Genomic DNA, 20,934 nt, shown 5'->3' on the forward strand with positions numbered 1-20,934 from the left:
CTGGAGGTGGCAATTCAGTTTCCATAAACCAGCTGGAGGACAATTTAATTCATTTATTGTTGTTGTTTATGCCAGAAGACAATTCAGAAATCACCTGAAGTGATTTCAGATGTTGCCTGCCTGAAGTTCTTTATCATGTTTAACTTCTGTCTGCTGGTTGAACTTTGTCAAAAAAACGCAAAAATAATAATTTCTGCCTGATAGGAGTCAGAAGGCAAAAATTAGCAGCAAGGGAAACACTTCTGGTGAGGAAGGATTTGGATTAAAAAGATGTATGTATTTTCATTAATTTTAATTGACCATAATTTTAATTAAATCTGATTCCATTTTCTATGGTCTTTCATCACTTGACATGTGGGAGCCTAATTCTGACTTGAGAGATAGTGTTTCCAACTCCCGTTTCAGCAAAGCAGTATCTTTGATCATCCTTTCATTTCTCCCCCTGTCAACATGTCATGCATGCCCGTATTTGGAGTCTCCACCTGTCAACATCAGACTCCCAGAAGAGGCAGTGGTAGAGGCAGCCTGGTGATGCCAAATAGAGATGTGATTAGCTTTAAAGGGAATTAGACATATTTTTGGCCTATGTCTGCTTATGTTGTACCTTAAGAACAAGCAGCCGTATCAAACCACAGTAGACAAAGTGGTCCACAAGCAATTCACTGTGTTAATTTAGTTCTGTCTATAGCCTCGTAGCTGCTACGGGTCAAATCTCAAAAAATCATCATTTACATCAAGTACAAATATGCATGAAGTATTGTTGGTCTTAACTAAACGGTTATATGACATTACATGGTGCATTTCTGATATACTGAACATGTATCCTTTGAAATGGTTTCCCTTTCTTTAAGAAAAGTGCATGAAGGCCTGTGCAATTGAATCCTTGTGGTTAGGTTCGAGATTGAAAAAAAAAAAAAAAGAGGAAATCTAGTTTATAAAAATCAAACTCAAAAAGAGCACTAAAAATAATTCTGAAATTAAGAATAGGTACAGAAGTAGTTTTCTTTTTGTGAATTTCCTTTTTAACTAAAATTTAAGAGTCAGAATTTTATTAATAATTTTTAAGTTTTAATTGAAATCTTAATTTCATCTAAATATATTTGTCAAAAGTTTACAATAATTCACTTTGTACTTACGAAGATATCTTAGTGATTAAGCAGATCTAAGCATTAGATTTGAAATTATAATAGAAGAATCAGACTTTACAGTTGGTCACATAACATTATGATGGCTGAACAAAGTTCCTAGTTAACTTACACTGGGTTACTGACATTTAATATAATTCTTTTGTTGCTCTGTAACTATCTTACCTCCAAGCAAAATCATATTTATCCTTTCATCTCTGAGACTTTGTGCTGAATATGGTGGTACTAACTTTCTGGCCTCCTCCATATCTACTTGGTAGGCTTTTTCCCTGTGGGTATTCTTCTGACAACTATATAACAAAATATAATCGAGCTCCTCAAAGCCATGACCCTTTCTTTTTTACCTTTAAATAACCCCTTGCATTAACAAACAGTGTTCATAAATATGAACTGGGATACTGAAAAAATGCCCAATTAAATGCCAAAACTGAAGTAGTTCCACTACTGATGTTGCACAGATGGTTTAAGTTTCTGTAAGTCAAACATCTGGTCAGTACTTTCAATTGGTAAGTGCACAAAACCTTGATCCAGGCTGATAATGAGGAGTTTCATAGCAACTCAATCTAATGAAAAGGAAGGTAAACTTATGTTTTCAGGAGACAGAGGCCTAATGCCTATTAAAAGAAAAGACAGAGTGGGCATCTGGAAGGTGAGTGATGGAAGGGGAGAATTCCAGGGTTTCATATTGTAATACATTGATTTGTGACACAAGTGTTCAGTACTGAAGAGGTGAGCATGTACAGCTTTGGTCTCATCCCAATCTATAATCGTGGGTGAAATTGATTTAAAGATATTCCATGGAGTTGGACAGTTTCAATAAATAAAAAGATTTTAAAATGAGATAGCTAAATCCTAGGAGGTTTAATAAGCTTTTTTCTTTCTTTTAATTTTTTTCTTTTTCCCCAGAACGTATCTGCAAGTTTGAAACATTCATTATGAATATCTAGCAATTTGTGACATTTAACTTAACCCTTACTTCTCTCTAACGAAACGCTCATGCTCCTACTCTGTCTGCTTTTCCAACCACCTGCTGACTTCATCTTCTGTGTAGGGAAGGCCCTGTTTAAACAGGGCTGCCAAAATGCCCACTCTGCTTTGGCTAGAGATTGCCTTTTCTGGCAAACAGTTTCTGGATTTTCCTTGTTCCCACATTGGAACAGAGCTGTCATTTTTGGCTTCCTACTCATCTACCATCACTTTGGAGCTTTACTCTGTGGTAGTGTTGGTAGTCTTAGAATCTACAGGAAGCTTTCTTTTCCCTAATATTAGGAGGGTAGAGATCCAAGATACAACTCTTTGTAAGAAAAAAAAAATCAGCAACAAAATATGAGGAAAAGAGAGGGAACCCTTAGAAAAAGAACTTTGAATACCTTCAGTTTCAGTTTAATATGTTAAGATGCTCCAGGAGTGGTGTTATTTCAGTCCCTTTTGGAAGCGTTTTTCTGGGGAGCACTGGAGCACCATTGCTGAGCAAAAGCACCAGCTTTCAAAGCAATAAGAAAAACCTGGACATATTAAAAAAATATTGAATCGCAACATTGATGTTGCAGAGCCTAATATTACACATCATAAAGGAGATGGTTATTAAGGGTTGACATGGGATGTTTTAGACTTTCATGAGGTCTGTCCTGTCATCTGCGGGCTCATTACAGTGTTGTACAGGAAAGGACTAGGAGTCCAATCAGAAGGTGCAGATGTGTGAGCTTGCTCACAGAAAACACCCCATAACACGCATACTCTGTCTTTTCAGTGCAGTTACTCACAGATTTCACTCAGGCGCAGTAATTTCCATGCTTCTTCTCCTGTTTTGCAGTATTCTGGATTTCACACTGAGAGATCTGAGTCTGACCACGAGAGCCAGTGGGGTGGGAGCCCCCTGACAGACACAGCTTCTCCTCAGCTACTGGAGCCTGCGGACAGACCGAGCTCCCAGCACCACGACGTCTCCTGCGCCTACAGACAGTACTCAGACCGCAGTGCTCTCTGCTACGGTTTTGCACTCGATCACTCCAGGCTGGCCGATGACAGACACTTCCATACTCAGGCCTGTGAAGGAGGCAGATGTGAAGCTGGTCGGTATTTCCTTGGCACCCCACAGCCAGGAAGGGAGAGCTGGTGGGGTTCTCGTTCAGCATTGCCCCTGACTAAGTCGTCCCCTGAGAGCAGAGAAGCATATGAAAACAGCATGCCCCACATAACGTCAGTGCACAGGATTCATGGTAAGAGACAAGGATTTTCAGAAGTGGCACCACATCAGATAAAGCAACATGACATAAGCATGCAGCTGTTTATGTGAGAGGCAGCAAATGGGACTCTCGATGCATGTCCTTGTCTCAGACATTGCACCTATGGAGATGAGAAATACTTACAGTTCAATTTGAGTTTGACAGTCTGGCTTATATGCAGCAAAATATAATTTTACTGTATATTTTTTAGCCTGTAAAATTAAGGTGGGAACATCTGACTGGTGCTTCTTAAGGATAATCTTAAAAATAGGAACAATTTTATACACTCGATAGAAATACGTTATTTATTTGACTTAATATCAAAGTACTTTGGATAGAATATATCTAGCACAAAATTAGTTAGAACTAAACCCAAGCTAGATATTAAAAAAACCTTTAAAGTTTTTGGAGAAATTTTTCTCCAAATGACTTCTTTGCTCTGTCCTGGTTATCATCAGATTCTGTAAGTTTTGCTGTTTACTTTTATTTAACATTAGTAATTCAAATAAACATTACTTTTGGTTTCAGACATTTCTCCCCAGCTATAACTTTTAGTCAATTTGAGTCTCTCCATCCTTTCAGCACAAAACCTGAAGCCTTGCTTGGTGTCTGGCAGGTTGCAACCTCAGTGCATTAGCATGTCTTCAGAGGCTGAAGCTGAGCAAAAATTCACAGAAAAAGGCTGATCTTGGATTTGGATAAATTCAAAGGTCCTTGAGTCTAAAGGGCAGGCTGATAGTTGAAAGATTGCAACTGACCCAAAAATCAGAGTATAAGGTTTTAAGGATAGATTCCAGCATAAAAACACAAACAAACAAACAAACAAAAAACAAAACAAAACAAAACACAAAAAAACTTCACAAAATATTTTCTACTAAAATAATCTGTCAAAACATAGGTTTCCCGTTCTAAAAGTTTATATAATAAATATGTGTGTGATATAATGTTTTCCCAGTAATCCTGTCTACCAACTCTGGGTTCTTACGCTTCTAAAGAAGAATAACTGCATCATTACTTCTATTTATTGTTGTGTAACCTGCATCAAGTCACAATGGGGCCACAAACTATTTCACAATACTTTATTTGCCTGTGTTATAGCTCTTGTAAATGGGCTGAGAAGACACAGCAGAGTCACGTACACTTTTAATTTCTTGAGATTTTTGTTTTCACCACAGTCCAAATTCACTCAAACTTTGCTGGTGCAAAGAGATAGTGAGGGATCAGGGGCCTGAGCATCTGTATCAAGGGCACTTTGATGTGCCCTAGGGTACCCCGCCTTGGCCTCTAGCTGCTCCATGAGACACAGAATTCCTGTAGGTGCTGTATCTGCTGGGCTCATGCAGATGCTTGGTTAGCCTAGACCATCTTAGATGGCACTGAATGTCTGTGTTGAGGTGCTTAGATCTCTTCTTTGTATATTTTCAGCTGTATTATTTCTTCCACATGCAGACACTGGAAACTTGACTTTGTCAGTGAAAAACAAGGGGTCTACCATGGTCATTTTTCATTACTTGGTTAAGAGTCACTTGCCTCTGTCTTTGTTCTCTGTTTGTAAAATAACATTCAGAGTACTTGTTCTTCAAGATTGCTTGCCTCCTTCAACCTCAATGCTTCTCCCCTTTCTCTCTTTCCTAGGGAGAGGACACTGGGATGAGGACAGTGTTGTTAGCTCTCCTGATCCTGGCTCTGCCAGTGAATCAGGTGACCGATACCGTGCTGAGCAATATCAGAGCAGCCCACATGAGCCCAGCAAAATTGAAACTCTAATAAGAGCCACTCAGCAAATGATTAAAGAGGAAGAAAACAGACTCCAGCTGCGGAAAACAACCCCTGATCCACTGGTGTCCATTAATGGCACGGGGAAGAAGCATGCTATCTGTTTTGCCAACTACCCTCAGCAGCAGTTGGCAGGGGATGTCTGCCGTGTCCCGATGGTTGCCAACACTCCTCCCTGTGAACACATCCAGCAACGAGACGGAAAGATTATGAGCCCACATGAAAATGACTATGACAACAGCCCCACAGCACTGTCTAGGATAAGCAGTCCCAATTCTGACCGGATATCAAAATCTAGCTTGGTGCTAGCTAAAGACTACCTGCATTCAGACATGTCCCCTCATCAAACCCCAGGGGACCACCCAGCAGCCTCTCCAAGTTATTACAGCTCCCACAGGCAGTACTTTGATAAACATGCTTACACATTAACTGGGTATGCCCTGGAGCACTTATATGACACTGAAACCATTAGAAACTATTCACTAGGCTGTAATGGATCACACTTTGATGTGACTTCTCACTTAAGGATGCAGCAAGATCCAGCACAAGGACACAAGGGGACATCTGTTATAATAACCAATGGAAGCTGACATTTTTTTTCTAAAAACTTTTGTGCTTTAAAAAATAACCTTTGTGATCGAATTGGAAGATATTATAAGTTTTCATGCCCTTGTCGTTACCAGCATTTGATATACCACAGTGCACTAGAAAGAATAATCTAAGGTTTGGGGGGAAGAGTTAGTTGACACACATTACTTTTAAAAAATAAAAATGCACTGGCATGCAGGGTTAGAGTGAATGGAACTAAACTCAAAGCTAGTGCCATGCAAGGTCAGAAGGATGGAAGAGGTCTAGGCAGAGAGTGCTTGGGGCAGGCCAGCAGAGCAATTTATGCTCATTGTGTAAGAGGTGGTTTTTGGAAATGCTGCCAAGGGCAGGTCTTCTGAACCCTGTGTGCCCCACATGTTCCAGCCAACAAAACTGCTATGCACTCTTTTTACGCAGAAAGTTGGAATGTGTTCCTTCAAAATACACATCAAAATGTGTGCTTCTGGTGATCTGTTTATTCCCTAATGGCCACGTGTGTTACTCTGCTTCATGGAATAAAGCATCCATGGCTAACCAATACAAAATCAAAAAGGGGAGAAGGAAGAAAGAACACCTCAGAATTGTTATTTCCTTGTGTACTCACATGCATAGCTATTTACGTACGCTTGATCTGAAAGGAGTCAAATTAGCAGTATCCTTATGATTAGTACAATCAATATTTACTTCTACTGTATTTAAAAGAAAAAGGGCCTTTCTCAGTGTAGTTTTGAGAAATACATAGGGTTTGGTTGTCTTGATGTAGAGATGAAAGACTGTGCTCATATTTTGGAAAGGTCATACAAGGTGGGTAGTGGAGTGAAATGGAAGAAAATTGTCAGGAGAAACAGGGAGAACGGGCTGGAATGAAGAGTGGTCCAAGATAAATGCATTTAACCCTATGGCTATGTATGCCATTTATTAATAATTATAAAATAAGGAAAAGTGGTCCTACGTGGCTGAATAATTAAGAATTAATTTGAAACACAAAAGGAACTCAATAGATTCATAGAAATTTTGCAGTTAAAAAAAAAAGGCAATTATGTAAGTGTAAAAGCATGAGAGATGAGAATATACAAAAAAATGTATGATGATCTGTGCTACTTCTGCATACAGTTTTGGAGTAAATTAAGAAAGTATAGAAAATTGTAACTGCCCTCTCTGAGATATAGTAAAATAATAGGTATGACTTTGAAAAAGGGATATGCATTCTTTTCTAGCTTGCAGCAGAAAATTTAATGAATGCCAGAACATATTAGGGATATCAAAATCAGTCATGTACATAAAAAATATAGAGGGAAATCAGGATTCCAAGAACTTCAATTGTATTAAGAATGCTGATATTATCAAGGCCTGTCCTAGAGTTATAGAAGACATCAAAAGAGACAGGGAAACTTTTTGCAATTTTTAATAATCTCATGAACAAAGAGACACTAATTGACTGGAAAACAGTAAATAAAAAGCATATGCAAAAAAAAAAAAAAGGTAAAATAGGGCATTTGTAGGCACAATTACTAAACCTGTCCTTCTTTGTATGGCATTTATACAAAGTCTCAAAGTTGACTGAAACGGGAGAAGGACAGCCCCTCCCTATTATACCAATGTGAAGGTGAGAGAACTTGAGGTGGTTACTAAAATGAGATTAGTACTAAGCCTTGCTTCATTTGTAACATTAAGAAGTTTGACATATGGGACTGAGTCATCAACGGAAATAAATATAAACCAGCATGCTATGGGTGGGTTAAAAATATCTATTTTCAAATAAAACTAATCAGAAGCAAAAGCTAAATAATAACATTATAAGCCACGTAGGTAGAGATGTACTTGAAAGCAGAGGAAATTACCTCTCTGAACTTGGAATATTGTGTATAGTCCTGATCACTCCAAGGCAGATTGTGAATCTTGAATTGAGTAGTACCTTACTCCATAAGCAATCTCTGTTGACTGCAGTGTGATCACTCCTGCTGAAATGTACGTTGAACAAAAGGAAGAGCAACACAGTCTGGTCTTTATTATCTAAAGCTCATAATAGAAAAGGTGGAGCAGAGCTCAGCAAAAGATAAAGAGACTGAAAGATCTAATAAAAACTTTAAATAAACTGGGTCCGTCATCTTTGTAAGGGAAAAGAGTAAGGGGGAATGCCACTGGTGTGTGCACCAGGCTCTTCAGAGACGAGAGATAAATAACGGTCTAAAACTATTTGAACTAGCGGCAGAAATGAGAGACAGGGCATTGAATGTTAGCCAAGGCAAAATGAGAACAAAATGATTTGGCTAGAAGATTATTTGACTAACTGCCAAATAAATAACAAAGGTCATAAAGAGCAGCAGTTAGAGATTTTTGTTTGTTTGTTTCTTTTAAGATAAAAACAAGGCAAATAGTTGATGGAAAGAAAACCTTCAATAACTGTTAACTCAGAGGACGGAATGGACCAAAATGGACTTATTTCAGCCCAACAATTGTATATATTCCTAAAGCATAGGGATAAAAAAGTATTTTTGATAAATCTAGTTCTGGACACATATTTATTTCACTTATTCCTATGAATAATATGAATAAACTTGTATTTGGAGTCTCATTGTACAGTATTAAAATACAATTTGCCAAGCGAATTAGAGTAGAGGTACCTGGTATCATACTATCCCTACTAGTACATATAAAAATAAGTCTAAGTGTCAATATTATTTTGTACTACAGAAGAGTTTCCTAAACTGTTTGGATGAATGGGATTTTTTTAGCACCCAAGTTTCTTGGGGTCACCAAGCACTCTTGTTATCAAGCTTTTAATTGGAAGGCAATAGAGTGCTACAGACCAGCTGCAGTTCACTGTCTATGGTGTAATGGCCACAAGCAGTCAGAAAACCACAGTTTGGGCACTGTTGTATTTGCATTCTGACAGGCACTTTTGAAAAATAGAAGACCTATAAAACAAACAGGTACAATATAAGGTGCTTGTACTCTATATGGTTTCACCTAGGAAAAAAGCCGGTGTGCTAGGCAATAAAAATTCCTCATTCTTATTTACTGTGATCCCAAAATAAAACTTCCCAAACTGTAGTTATTTATCCTCTTTTCAATAGTCCTAGTCACAATGACAAATGCAGCAAAATGCACTGTAATTAATGGAATAACTAATATCTTAGTAGAGAGGTCTGCACGTGCAGCCGTCTTCTGCTACAAGCAAAGGCTGATGCTCACTTCACTCGTGGGATTCCAGCAACCTGCACTCCTCAGCACTTCAGCACAGTCTGCTAGAGACAGATGCCTTTTGTCAGCTAATTTGCCATCCTGCTTCTTTAGACAGCCAGGAATTTCTTCTTAATTGACAGAAAGCATTGAAAGTTGTAAACATACTTCTCTGCATGCTACATGCTATGTGCAAGCAAGTTTTCAACCTTAATTATAGCATATAATATCACTGCAGCTCATATAATGTACTTTTCAATATGGTATAAAGCTTATTCTTTCAATTACATATTTATTTAATTAAATTTTTCATTTAATATCCTTCAAGGATATATTTTTTTTTTGTTTCTTCTTTTTCTAAATCAGATGAGATGAGATATTTTGCAAAATTGAAAAATGCAAGGCATTTGTACCAAACACATTTCAAATGTACCACATTAGCTAAAGGTTATAACTTTAAAGAAGATATGTAGTTTGTGTTTTGGAACAGAAACAGTATAAATTGTTGTGTTGCATTATTTCTCTAACAAAATAGTGTTTTGCTATTGATACCAAATCAGTATTTTGTAGCTACTCCAAATACAGAGAGTGACCACAGCTCTTTCAAAGCATTTCTTACTGATATTAGTGAACGCTGCATTACGATTTTGGTGCATGATGATTTTTATATATCTCTTTTGTCTAAAGAAGCAAAAAAGAGCCCTCTTCTTTATACAAAATTACATCCCAGGAGCATGGAGTTTATAATTTTGAACAAATTTGAAAAGCAATTTTTAAATTAGAACCTTACTCAGCAATTTGTCCCATTGACTCAAATGGGAATATTTGTGGAGTAAGGTACTACTTAATAAATGTAAGGGGGAAAAAAGATGATTTGTTGTGAAATGGCAATAAGTTTGGGGTTTGTTTGCAATTTTTTTTTTTTTTTAATCTCAGGATGTGAGTATGGAAACTATGGAAGGTAATAGCTCTAATGGCCGTGTCTCTATAATGGAGATTATTTATATACACTTTGCTAAAATGAGTGCATCTCTCTGCACTGAAGAACCCCAGAAGTATTTGTTAAGATTTAAATGGCTTTTGTTGATGTGTCTGCAACACTGCCACAGGTTATACAGTGAAATTCTGCTATTTTAAACTCTTTTTAATCATTCTTATCTGGATCTCATTTATATCTCTGGACATGCAGCATTTATTCATTAATGTCCCTAAGTATGTTAACCACCATATGTTCATTTATGTGAACATCCTGAGTGAGCTGGAAAAAAAATAAAAGGTTGCATATTATTTCTGGAAAAGGCGCAGCCACCCCAGCAGATCAGACTGGCTGTCGCAAAGGTCAGTTAACCTTTCAGTCAAGGAACAAAGCTGAGGCATACGCATTGGTTTCAGACCTTCTGCATACAAAGCTGTATATAATGGGGATTATAGCACACAGTTCCAGGATTAGACCTAGCTATGTCTATTTTAAGGTGGCTATAGTTAATGTCTGGCAGCAAATGGATTCAGGCTCTGGTCTTTGCATGAGTTGCAAGTTTACTTAAAACACCTAAGGGTCTAAAGGCAATACAGGCTTTGTTATCAGGAACAATGGTGGATGAACATGCTTTCCTGTAGGTATACTGGATTAGCCCCAGATACCTCCACAGTGTGGAGGAGAACCTATTTTATTTGCAATTTGTATTGATGGTTAAATATTCCAGCTGTATGCACTGAGAAGAAAAAAAAACACCCCAAAAGCCAACAACAGAATAAACAAAACAAAACCCACAGGTTTTTTGTTGGTGGTGTTGCTGTTTTGTTTTGTTTTGTTTTGTTTTCTCTAAACCTTCAGTTTCATATTAGTAAAGCCTGCTAGAGGTGTAGCTGAGGGTTTAGCTGTTATTCTGAAGGCAAAAAAAAAGTGTTCTGTTCAGAACAGTGACTCCATTTCACATTTCCTTAAAACGTTTATTAATCGAAAAGAAAGTATGGGAGGTTAAACCTCACTGTGGCATTTAGCTTATGTATATGAGAATTCTGTGGATAAATCTGGCTCTAAGTTGCTAGGAATACATCGCTTTTTGAAGAGAGGTAATTTATGACTCTATCTATGAAGCTGTATTTGAAAGGAAAGATCAAATACAGGAAGAAACAAAGCTTTTTGTTGGGTTGTATTCACAACTGAATTCCCCTCTCACCCAGAATTCTCAAGATTTGCTATTGTTCTAGGATTTAAAATGCAGTTTTTGAACATTTTTATTTATTGCAATTTGGACTGTGTCTATTTTTTTTCTTTTCAGCTACCAATACAGGGGGAAGTTTAGAAATGCAAGAGATAATCTTGCTCACACATGATAAGACATTGGCACCTTTACATTTCTAAGGAAATAACATCTATTAGGAAAAGTACTTTTAAGGCACTGCAACTTTTTCCCAAGGTAAATATTTCAATGCATTAAAAACATACTAATCTAGGGAAAAAAAAAAAGCACTTGAGACATAATGAAGCATTTTGTGTTTGCTTTAAACCAATGGGCTATATTTATGGAAAAAAAAGGCACAAATTGCCAGCATCTCAAATACCATGCCTTGCAATGTATAGGGTCTAGTGACATTGTAGCATAACATCTGTAATTTAAAGTTTTCCTTTGGAATGTAATGTAGGAAACACAATTTAGCTATGTCAACAATATCTTGCAGAGTGTTCCCATTTATAATTATTTATATTGTAAATAGCTTTCTGAAATAATTTGAAGTTAATGTGCATAAGATGTATTTATTATGTGAAGATTTTTTTGTTTAAAATATAGCTACCAATATGCAATTTTTGTCTGGCTTTCTGCATTTTAAAAACAAAGGATTGTCTTATACAGGATACATTTTCAGGAATTCACTAATTCACATATTTCTCAGAATTGAGAGGAAACATGGTAAAATTCATTTATTTTGATTCCTGTGAATCCTAAGTTCTCTCTGAATCCTGAGTCAAGTTTATAAAATATGAAGGGACACTGATAACATACTGCAACTGCATCTAAGAAAGACGCCTGAATCTGCTCAAACACTATTCTGTCAGGAAGAGCTGACTCACAGGGGCTTAAACTAAGAGTAGTTGTCCACATTGTAAATACTCTGCCATGTTTTCTGAAGGCATACAGCACCCCTGTGCCTCAGCTAAACCAGCTTGCTGACTTGGATGGCACACGATTCCTCTTAGGTGCTTAAAATACCATATTCAAAGAGCAATGTTATGACAAAGGAATATAGTGATAAGTTATGCTAAACTGCATTCAAATGTCAGAGATGGCTATTACTTGGGCTTGTGTTCTTGTACAGTTCAACCACAGAATCATAGAACAGTTTGGGTTGGAAGGGGCCTTCAAAGGCCATCTAGTCCTGTCCCCCTGCAATGAGCAGGAACATCTTCAACTAGATCAGGTTTCTCAGAGCCCCATCCAGCCTGACCTAAAACGTCTCCAGGGATGGGGCACCTACTACCTCTCTGGGAAACCTGTTTCAGTATTTTACCACCCTCATTGTAAAAAATTTCTTCCTCATGTCTAGCTTGACTCTCCCTTCCCATAGTTTAAAACCATTGCCCCGTGTCCTGTCGCAACAGGCCCTGCTGGAAAGTCTGTCCCCATCTTTCTCATAGGCCCCTTTTAATTACCAAAAGGGTGCAGTAAGGTCTCCCCAGAGCCTATTCTTCTCCAGGCTGAACAACCCCAACTGTGTCAGTCTGTCCTCATAGGATGGGTGTTCCATTTCTCTGGTAATTTTTGTGGCTTCCTCTGGCTCCTCTCCAACAGGTCCATGTCTTTCCTGTACTGAGGTCTCCAAAGCTGGATGCAGAACTCCAGGTGGGGTCTCACCAGGGCAGAGCAGAGGGGCAGAGTCACCTCCCTCGACTTACTGTCCACACTCCTTTTGATACAGCCCAAGATACAATTTGCCTTCTGGGCTGCAAGCGCACATTGCCACCTCATGTCCAATCTTTCATCTACCAGTACTCCCAAGTCCTTCTCGACAGGGCTGCTGTCAGTCACTTCATCCCTCAGCCTGTACTGATACTGACCCAGGTGCAGGTCCTTGCACTTGTCCTTGTTAAACTTCATGAGGTTCACATGGGACCACTTCTCTAACTTAAATCGAACCATAACACCATGAGCCACTGTGCAGCAGCTTCACCACCACAACTCTTCCCTGCTCTGGGGTCCTTCTGAGCTCAGGCATTCAGGGTCAGAGCTCTCACTTTCTAGACTAGTCTCTGAGTCATCAAAAACCACCCTCAGTCATTCTCACTGAGGCTCTTCCCTGCAGGTGAACAAATGCAAGACTGATGGTGTGGTTGGGTGAGAAAGAGCTTTCTCAGGAGAGAAAGTGGCTGCTGGCATCTTTTCCATTGACAAGATTCAGAGCAAAATACAGAAGCAGTGGGGATGGGAGCAAGAAGCATGGAAGAGTCAGTTTTGAGTCTCTGGTAAATTAATTCCATGGTATGGAGATACAATTGTGTCATGGCCCTTTTGCTCTTGCATGAACATAGGCACTCAGTTCTCAGAGATGCTCCTGGGATTAAAGAATATTCTGTATCATTGAGTTAGATGTTTAAACCATGTTCATGCTTTTAACATTTCCTATGGGGTAGTTTAGGCAGTTCCCCTCTCCTTGGCTTGAATTTGTACCTGGTTCTCCATGCAGGCAGGAAATGATGTAATCTTTTCCCCAAATGATGCTGTTTAGCTGTGTAAAACAAGTGTTTGGTGTCTTTTTTTTTTTTTTTTTTTTTAATTTTCAATGCATGCCTGAGGGGTTTCAGAAATGTCCATTATTGACCCACCTCTTTGCCTTTGAAACCTATTCTGAAAAAGAGACACTGAGATTAACAGGCACTCATGGGACTGTATTGTCCTCCATAGGACAGTTGTAGTCCTAATTTCTCCATGTTTAGCTCTGCAAAAAATCTGACTGTCATCCTGGATGCTGTGTGCTGAAAGTCCTGCCACATCCATGCCTGCTCTTCAGTTTCTCTTCTAGTGCATAATGAGTATGCATTGCCCATTGGTCTCTGTTCGCTCTTGGCTCCTATGCTCATTGGGAATTGCTCTGCACTGAGGAAGTCTGCTGTCATGGCCACTGTAACGAACGTGTGCAATACTACCAGCAACTTCTTCTATCCCCATATGGTGGCCATCAGAGGCTTCAGCATGAGCAATTTCATTTGACACAGCTTCTCTGACTGTCAGAAAGTCACAAGTAGCCTGCCGCTATGCAGCCCGGAATGTCTGTGTGAATACAAAGGGCTATCCAACACAGCGCAAAACCTGACAGGTTACATGGTTTCTTCATGGATGCTAACAGGAGCCTCACTAGGCAAGGACACAACACCCCTGGACTGTGGTCCAGACGCCAGGTGCAAGGCTAGGTATACCCAGAAAAAACTGGGCCTCAACATCATCAAGCCTGCTCAGCCTCTCAGACATCTTTCTCTGCCCTCAGTCTGTCATTGCCTTTCTCCCACAGTCCTCTCATTTTCAGCTCCCTCAGGCATTATTCCTTCCTTTTCCCTTTCCTCCCTTCTGCCCCAAGCCCTGGCTTGTGATTTCACAAATCCTGTGATCTAGCAAGAGTCCTCTGTTGATCCTGAAAATTGTGTTTTCCTTTTCATGAGGAAAAATGGCTATCTGGCAACAGTTTCCATCACTTGCACTCCCCTTTTTTTTTGTTCAGCTGGTGTAGATGTTGTACTGAGAACACTGCAATCTTTTTATCACAGGCATCTGTTCTGCTACAAGAAAGCTATTGGTTGGGGGAATGGAGGTGATGAACTTTTCAGAAAATCTACAGACAAAAGATGATAGATGCCTTCAGCATACTAAATACACATACTACTTCAGCTGCATTGCAAAATGCTGTCACTCTCTTGGTCTGCAAATAGAACATAAAAATGAAAACTGAAACCAGAGGACATATGCCTGTATCGGAAAATAACAACAAAAGCTACTACCAGACGCACCTGAGAGGAAAACTTGAAAACTGGGCTTTTGTCTAAGAATGCATTAAATTACATGAAAATAATTAAATGTTTGTTGTTACTGTTCATCTCATCATTATTATCCATTTGTTTATTATTACCATGAGGTGTCATTAGCTTTGTCCTTTTTATCTTTTTATCTATATTTGTCACCTGTTATCTATACTCTTTTTTTCATCTATAAATAAAAATACTCTATAATAAAAATAATATTAATATAAAATGCAGAGCATAAGCAGAGGCCTGGGAAGTAAAAACCACTAAGCATCATGATATTCCAAGCTTTCTGCTGACTACAAGCTCCACTACGTGGTATCCAATGTATCAGGTGGTAAATGTCATATGGGAGCCATCTTTCACCTCCAGCAGTATTCATAGGAATTGTTTGTATGATATATTTGGAAATTATACTAAAGCTGTGTTGCAAAGAGATAAACTTGTACATTATGAAATGTGCTACATTAACTTGATGTTTTTTAAGGAGAAACATGACAGAATGGTGAAGAAAGCTTAAGGTTCTTTTTTAAGCTGGACACTTTAAATTTCACCTTAAGATGTTGTACCAGAGATCTCTTGATTTAGTTTCAAAGAGCAGACTAGAATCTTTCTATGGTTCCTTCTTTCTTCCTTGAAGCTTGAGGTAGTTCTGAACTGGTCAGCCCTTGGATCAGCTGAAGCAGCCTTGAGGCTACACTGATTTGTGCCACCTACCATGATTGCCTACATGCCTGTCACATATGAAAAACAATGTCCCTCTGGCTTATAGAGAGTTTACAAATGAAGGAGGTTGAAACAGGTGTGATCATCTCACCACTATTTAAAAACACTTTTTTACATTAGTATTGTCTGTTTTGTGAGGTAAAGCAGTTAGGCTGCCCCTTTCTCTTGTGCTATTAGCTTGACAGGTAGTAAGTGGGGTGGCTGGCAAAACCATGTTTGTATGCACGAGGCAGCCAAAAGCCCATGCATGAGTGTCAGTGTTTTCCATGTTGGTCATGTGCCCTGTCAAAGAACACTAGGCTTGCTTTGTGCTGAGCCTTTTGCTGCTTTCCTTTTACCTTTGCAACCATTTGGAGCCCAGGATGTGTAGAGCTGAGACCGCAGAGCAGCTTAGGGAGTTCTAACAGGAGTCAGATCTATTTTTCATCTGAAGCTTTTTGGTTTTGATTCTGACACAAGACATTTCATCGGGTTATGAATTATATTTACAAAATCAGGATGGTATCTTGTCTGTCTGGTTTCTCTGTGGCACAGTTGTATCTTTTTTTTTTTTTTTTAAAGAATAACAATGAAAGACATCCTTTGTGTTTTCAATTTGGAGTGCATCAGTGAGGTGAAAAATACAACATTGGTGTTATGTCTATTTTAGTTGAGGGCACAACTGTGCATTTTGATGTTGTGTTTCTTTAATCACAGAGGCAGAACCTTCTTTCTGTGTCGCTTTCTATTTAACCTTCAAAACAACTGCAAAGTATTAGAATGACTCCAGTATCCTCTCCAGCATGAATGTTTCTTGAGCTCAGGAGAAATGCCCACAGTTTCATGAGGCTGCTTATCTGACAGACTGCTCATAGAAAACACCAGATTTTCTTTTTTTTCTTTTAACTGAACAGCTTTGGCTTCCTGTGATCAATCTTCCTGGCTATAACAGAAATTATGCTAGACTGCAGGTGCCAGCAAGCTTTGAGACAGTCTGAGGCACAAATGCTGACCCACGGTTTTGTTTTGTGTGTCATCAAATAGCCTACCTTGTGTACAACTCTTTGGCCTATTCATTAGCATGGGGTTTTAACTTAGTATGTGCTTATTTACTTAGGGAATTAGTTCCAGTGTGGGAGAGATGCAAAACAGTCAGTGTTTTAGGAGTTTAGTAAATAATCTCAGCTTTGTTCGGTTTTGCTCTAGGTCAGGCTGCTGCATGGAGTAATTCCATATGGCAACCTGATTTGGGCTTACTCAAAGTAAACCTTTAAATGGATTTTGGCAAAATCCATCCAGCCATCAGGAACCCATTCTCAGTTTCTACTAAGGATTTCCTGATAGCTTTCTTCATTTAAAAAAAGAAACAACAACAACAAAAATAAAACAACAGAAAAAGATAAAAACTTTGAAACTTTTTTACTGTCTGAAATACCCTTTTCCCCTCTCCCAAATCCTGACCATGAAAAAGCCATTTAGGTGTCTTTAATATATGCCAAGAGCTATAGAAGTTAGGAGGTGCAAACATGACTTAAGTGATTGCCTCCCCCCAGTTTGCTTTGTGCCTTCGGTGATGCAGCATAGCGGGTGCAGCCTCTTGAAGAGGAGTGATGTGGGCTGTGGCAGCTGTTCACTCTTCACCTTTCTGCCCTCGCTCCTGTGCCCTTGTGTGGAGCAGCAGCTGCCCAGTCCCTCACCAGCTTGTGCCACGGTGGTACATGGGCTGTCAAAGCTTCTGCTCCTCAGGTAAGGGTAAGAGGGATGCACAAGGATTTGAGCAGTGAGAGAGCCTGCTGAAGGGTGCCTCCAGTATTCAAAGGCCAGGGGTGAAATCCTAAATCCTGGCATCAATTAAGTCATTGACAGAAATACTTTGGTCCCACTGAAGCATGGCCAAAAATGTAAAAACATTTTGTAAACAACATTTGAGGCAAGCTCAGTGTGCCTCCCTCAATGCAGTGAGTGAAAGCGTAAGTAAACAGAGAGATTTACTTGTGTTCGAAACAAACATAATTTAAAAAAAATGTGCATAGGGAAACAAGTGCACACACAAAATCCTCTCTTGTCATTTAGCTGAATGATGTCAAATGTGAATAAAAACCCTCCGATAAACCTTGGGCTAGAGAGTAGAAATTCTGACAGGGCTATTTCAAAGTTGCGCTCTTAGGAAAAGCTGCTGATTGAAATCAATACAGTAAGACCTAGAATCCAAAAAGACCATTTCCAAGACCTGAGAGAGTCACTGAGCAGAGCTGTTGGTTGATAGTATGGCCTTCATCAAGGTGCTTCAGTGTTTGCTTTAGTGACTTCTTGCAGCTGGTGGCTCCTGAGATCATCCAGCTGGGGGAAGGGAAGTTTTTAAAGACTTCTGTAGTTTAAAAAGCTCCCTTAACTTCCACATTAGCACACCAAAAATTCTGTGTATTAATCAGTAATGTTTGATTAATGTATTACATCAAATTAATCAAAGAGGTTATTTTTTCCTGAGAGAAATTAAAAGGGATTGAAGTTCTCTGTTTTCTGCTTCTACTCTTTAAGAAACATCTATTTGTTTGACTTTTTTAAGAAGTTGTGATTTATCACATGGAACTCTTAAAAAAAGACCTTGGTTATTATTTTTATTTTTCACACCATAGAGATGAATAATATTTTGGTATTTGTTTTATTATGCAGCACTTGATTAGGTAATGGCTTCACAGGGATATGTTATAACACTAGAAATTACGGTAAATATTTCCTCATAAATAAATAAAAAAATAAACAAACAGGGAAACTTCATTTTCATTTTTTACATGACATTGCTTTTCCTGCACTGGAATTGCAGTGTTATAAAAATAAAATAAAAAAGTCAAGAGTAAGTATTGAACTTTTCATGTATGCCAGAAAGAATGTACTGTATTTTAATCACAGGGTACTTTTACAATGGCTATTTTAAAGTGCTAGTTTTAATGCTCACTTAAAAACATACTAATTTATGAATACATGTAGAATTCATTCAAATTCAATTGCACTGTATTTATATTACAAGGAGGTGCAGAGAGGAGAGAGCATTCCGGTAGAGTTTGCCCAGCCGAGTGTTTCCATTTTAATTACTATCTAATTTTAGCACTCAAATTTTCAGCAGGTCACTCCAGCTCATGAAGGTAAATGAAGCTGTACGGACTTGTTCCAGTTAAAGATTTCCAAATCTCGCTTTCTAGTTGTCATGGTTTCCTATGAGAATGAAGCTCATGTGACCATATTGTCTGTTTGGCCATCTGTTAAGTCACTTCATCCCTAATATCTCTGCAACTCCTTAGCCTAATCGAACTATGTTTTTAAAAGAGGCGTCAGTCTAAACTCTTGCAACTTTTGTAAATGTAGGATGCTACTGAGAGGCAAGAGACCTTCAGTGCTGCAGCTTAAGTAAAGTGAAACACAAACGCTCCTCTTACGCAACATCTGAACATGGAAACTCAGACACAAGACACCAGACCTTAGGGAGTGAGGTTCAGTGGGTTGTCCTCTCACAGAAGTCTGTGTTTTATTCTGTTTAAAATTACTTTCATAGTATCCCTTCAGCTGGAAGATCACTTTATGTATCTGAGCCTTGAAAAGGCTAGATGTTCTCTTGCATCAGGGAAATATTTGTTGATATGGTGAAACACCGATGCTCAGGTGAAAATTATTTCAAAAGAACTATATAGTCCACATAAAACTTTCACTGAGAGAAAAAATGTCCCAACACAAGTGGATTTAAATCTGTAAAATGATTTAATTTAAAAAGAAAAAAAAAAATCCTGATTTAGGGCTGCTTACTCAATTATGACTTAAATAAGGGAAAATATATGTGTATTTTCAAGCAGTGTCCTTACTTTTATTGTAATATTTCAGTTCAGCAGATTTTTTAGTCATAGCTTGGGAATAATTTTGGGTGATAGTGAAGATTGCTATGGAAATGTGTAAAACCAGCTAGTTTAAAAATCCAAACATAACTGTTAAGTGGTTATTCGCTGTGATATTAGACACTGCTACAATGATCACATAAATTCCATGAGGTGAAGAAGAACAAGGACAAAGCATGCAAATTCACAATGTTATGATGCATTTGCAATATGGATTGCACTTATCTTTTTATTTGCCACAGACAATGTAAATTATGTGCAATAGAATGGAGATTCAAATGATCCAGCATCTGCATAACACTATAAATTACACTGCACTGAGTATGCTACAGAAAAAAAGACTTTACCAGTATCTAGTTCAAATGAAATCAGTGTAAAAAGCTGTGTCCAAAAATCAGTCCCAGACTAATTATGAGAAGACCCTTACAAGTGCAGAGGTTCAACTACATTTTTGTGCAAGTATATATGGGTTTTCAAATGCACTCTCTCCGTTTTACTGTCAGTCTGAGGCAACAATATTAAAATAATAAGCACCTGAGGTGACCTGAGGTTTTGCCATGTTTCTATGACTGCATCCAGGTTAAGATCTTTAGTGTCTCTACCACACGGAGTCTATTGTCCTTCTTAAGGTCTTCCTCTTCTGGTGAACGGAGAATGCTTTGCTGTCGTGCACCACCACCCCCTGGGAGGTGGGTATCTGTTGCTTGGCTGCTGCAGGTGTGAAGGATCTAGTCACTGTCTTGGCTAGCCTTACTCCTAAAATTGCAAGACAATCTGAGGGAACTTTTCTTGGTTCCCCCATAGATTTCACAGATTTGAATTTACTTAATTTCTGACCTTGTAGACTACAGATATTTCAGAAGGCAGAGAAAAAAAATTACTAAGGCAAGAGTCATTCAAAAAAGCAAAAAGCAAAAAAGTGGTAAACAGAATAATTATAATAATTATAATTCTGTCTCGAAACTGAGGGATGTATGTAGGAGGACAGACACAAGACCATGAAATGAAGTTGGCAGGAAGGCAGATCCTTAAGCTCCCTCTAACTTAAAAAGAAAGGTTCAGTGGACTTGCTGGCAACTAGTATGCCTTTGTTAATTTGTGTTGGTTGATCGATTATCTTTTGCAAGAGAAAAATAGTTTTAACACCATAACAAGTATGCCCAACTCTACATACCTCACTACAAAAATATTTCACCAACTCCAGCAATAGTTTTCCCAGAGTAACCAGTGAAACACTGATCTTCAGTGAAGAAGAAAGTATAGGTTCAGTGCTTTTAAAATAGTCTTTGTCTTATGTCTGGGAAGTAACATGAGGAGATCTGTCTTCAAGATTACTTAGGAAAGAGAAAAGAAATAACTATTTCCCTTTCAATCAAAGTCTATGCTGCTGGTTCTGTTAAAGCATATTGTTTATATCT

General features: G+C 38.5%; 1 protein-coding gene across 1 annotated transcript in view; it reads left to right on the forward strand.

The window, feature by feature from the left end:
• Window positions 1-5,736, forward strand: part of SIM1 (SIM bHLH transcription factor 1) — a gene marked incomplete at both ends in the record, with an annotated part of 44,796 nt that extends 39,060 nt beyond the window's left edge. The window contains 2 exons of the mRNA XM_082048413.1: window positions 2,959-3,364; window positions 5,006-5,736. Coding sequence (XP_081904539.1) covers window positions 2,959-3,364; window positions 5,006-5,736 — 1,137 coding nt within the window. The remainder of the gene's footprint in view (window positions 1-2,958; window positions 3,365-5,005) is intronic.
• Window positions 5,737-20,934: the final 15,198 nt, after the last annotated feature.

The sequence above is a fragment of the Streptopelia decaocto genome (genome assembly GCF_964273445.1).
Source record: "Streptopelia decaocto genome assembly, chromosome: 3".
NCBI lineage: Eukaryota > Metazoa > Chordata > Aves > Columbiformes > Columbidae > Streptopelia > Streptopelia decaocto.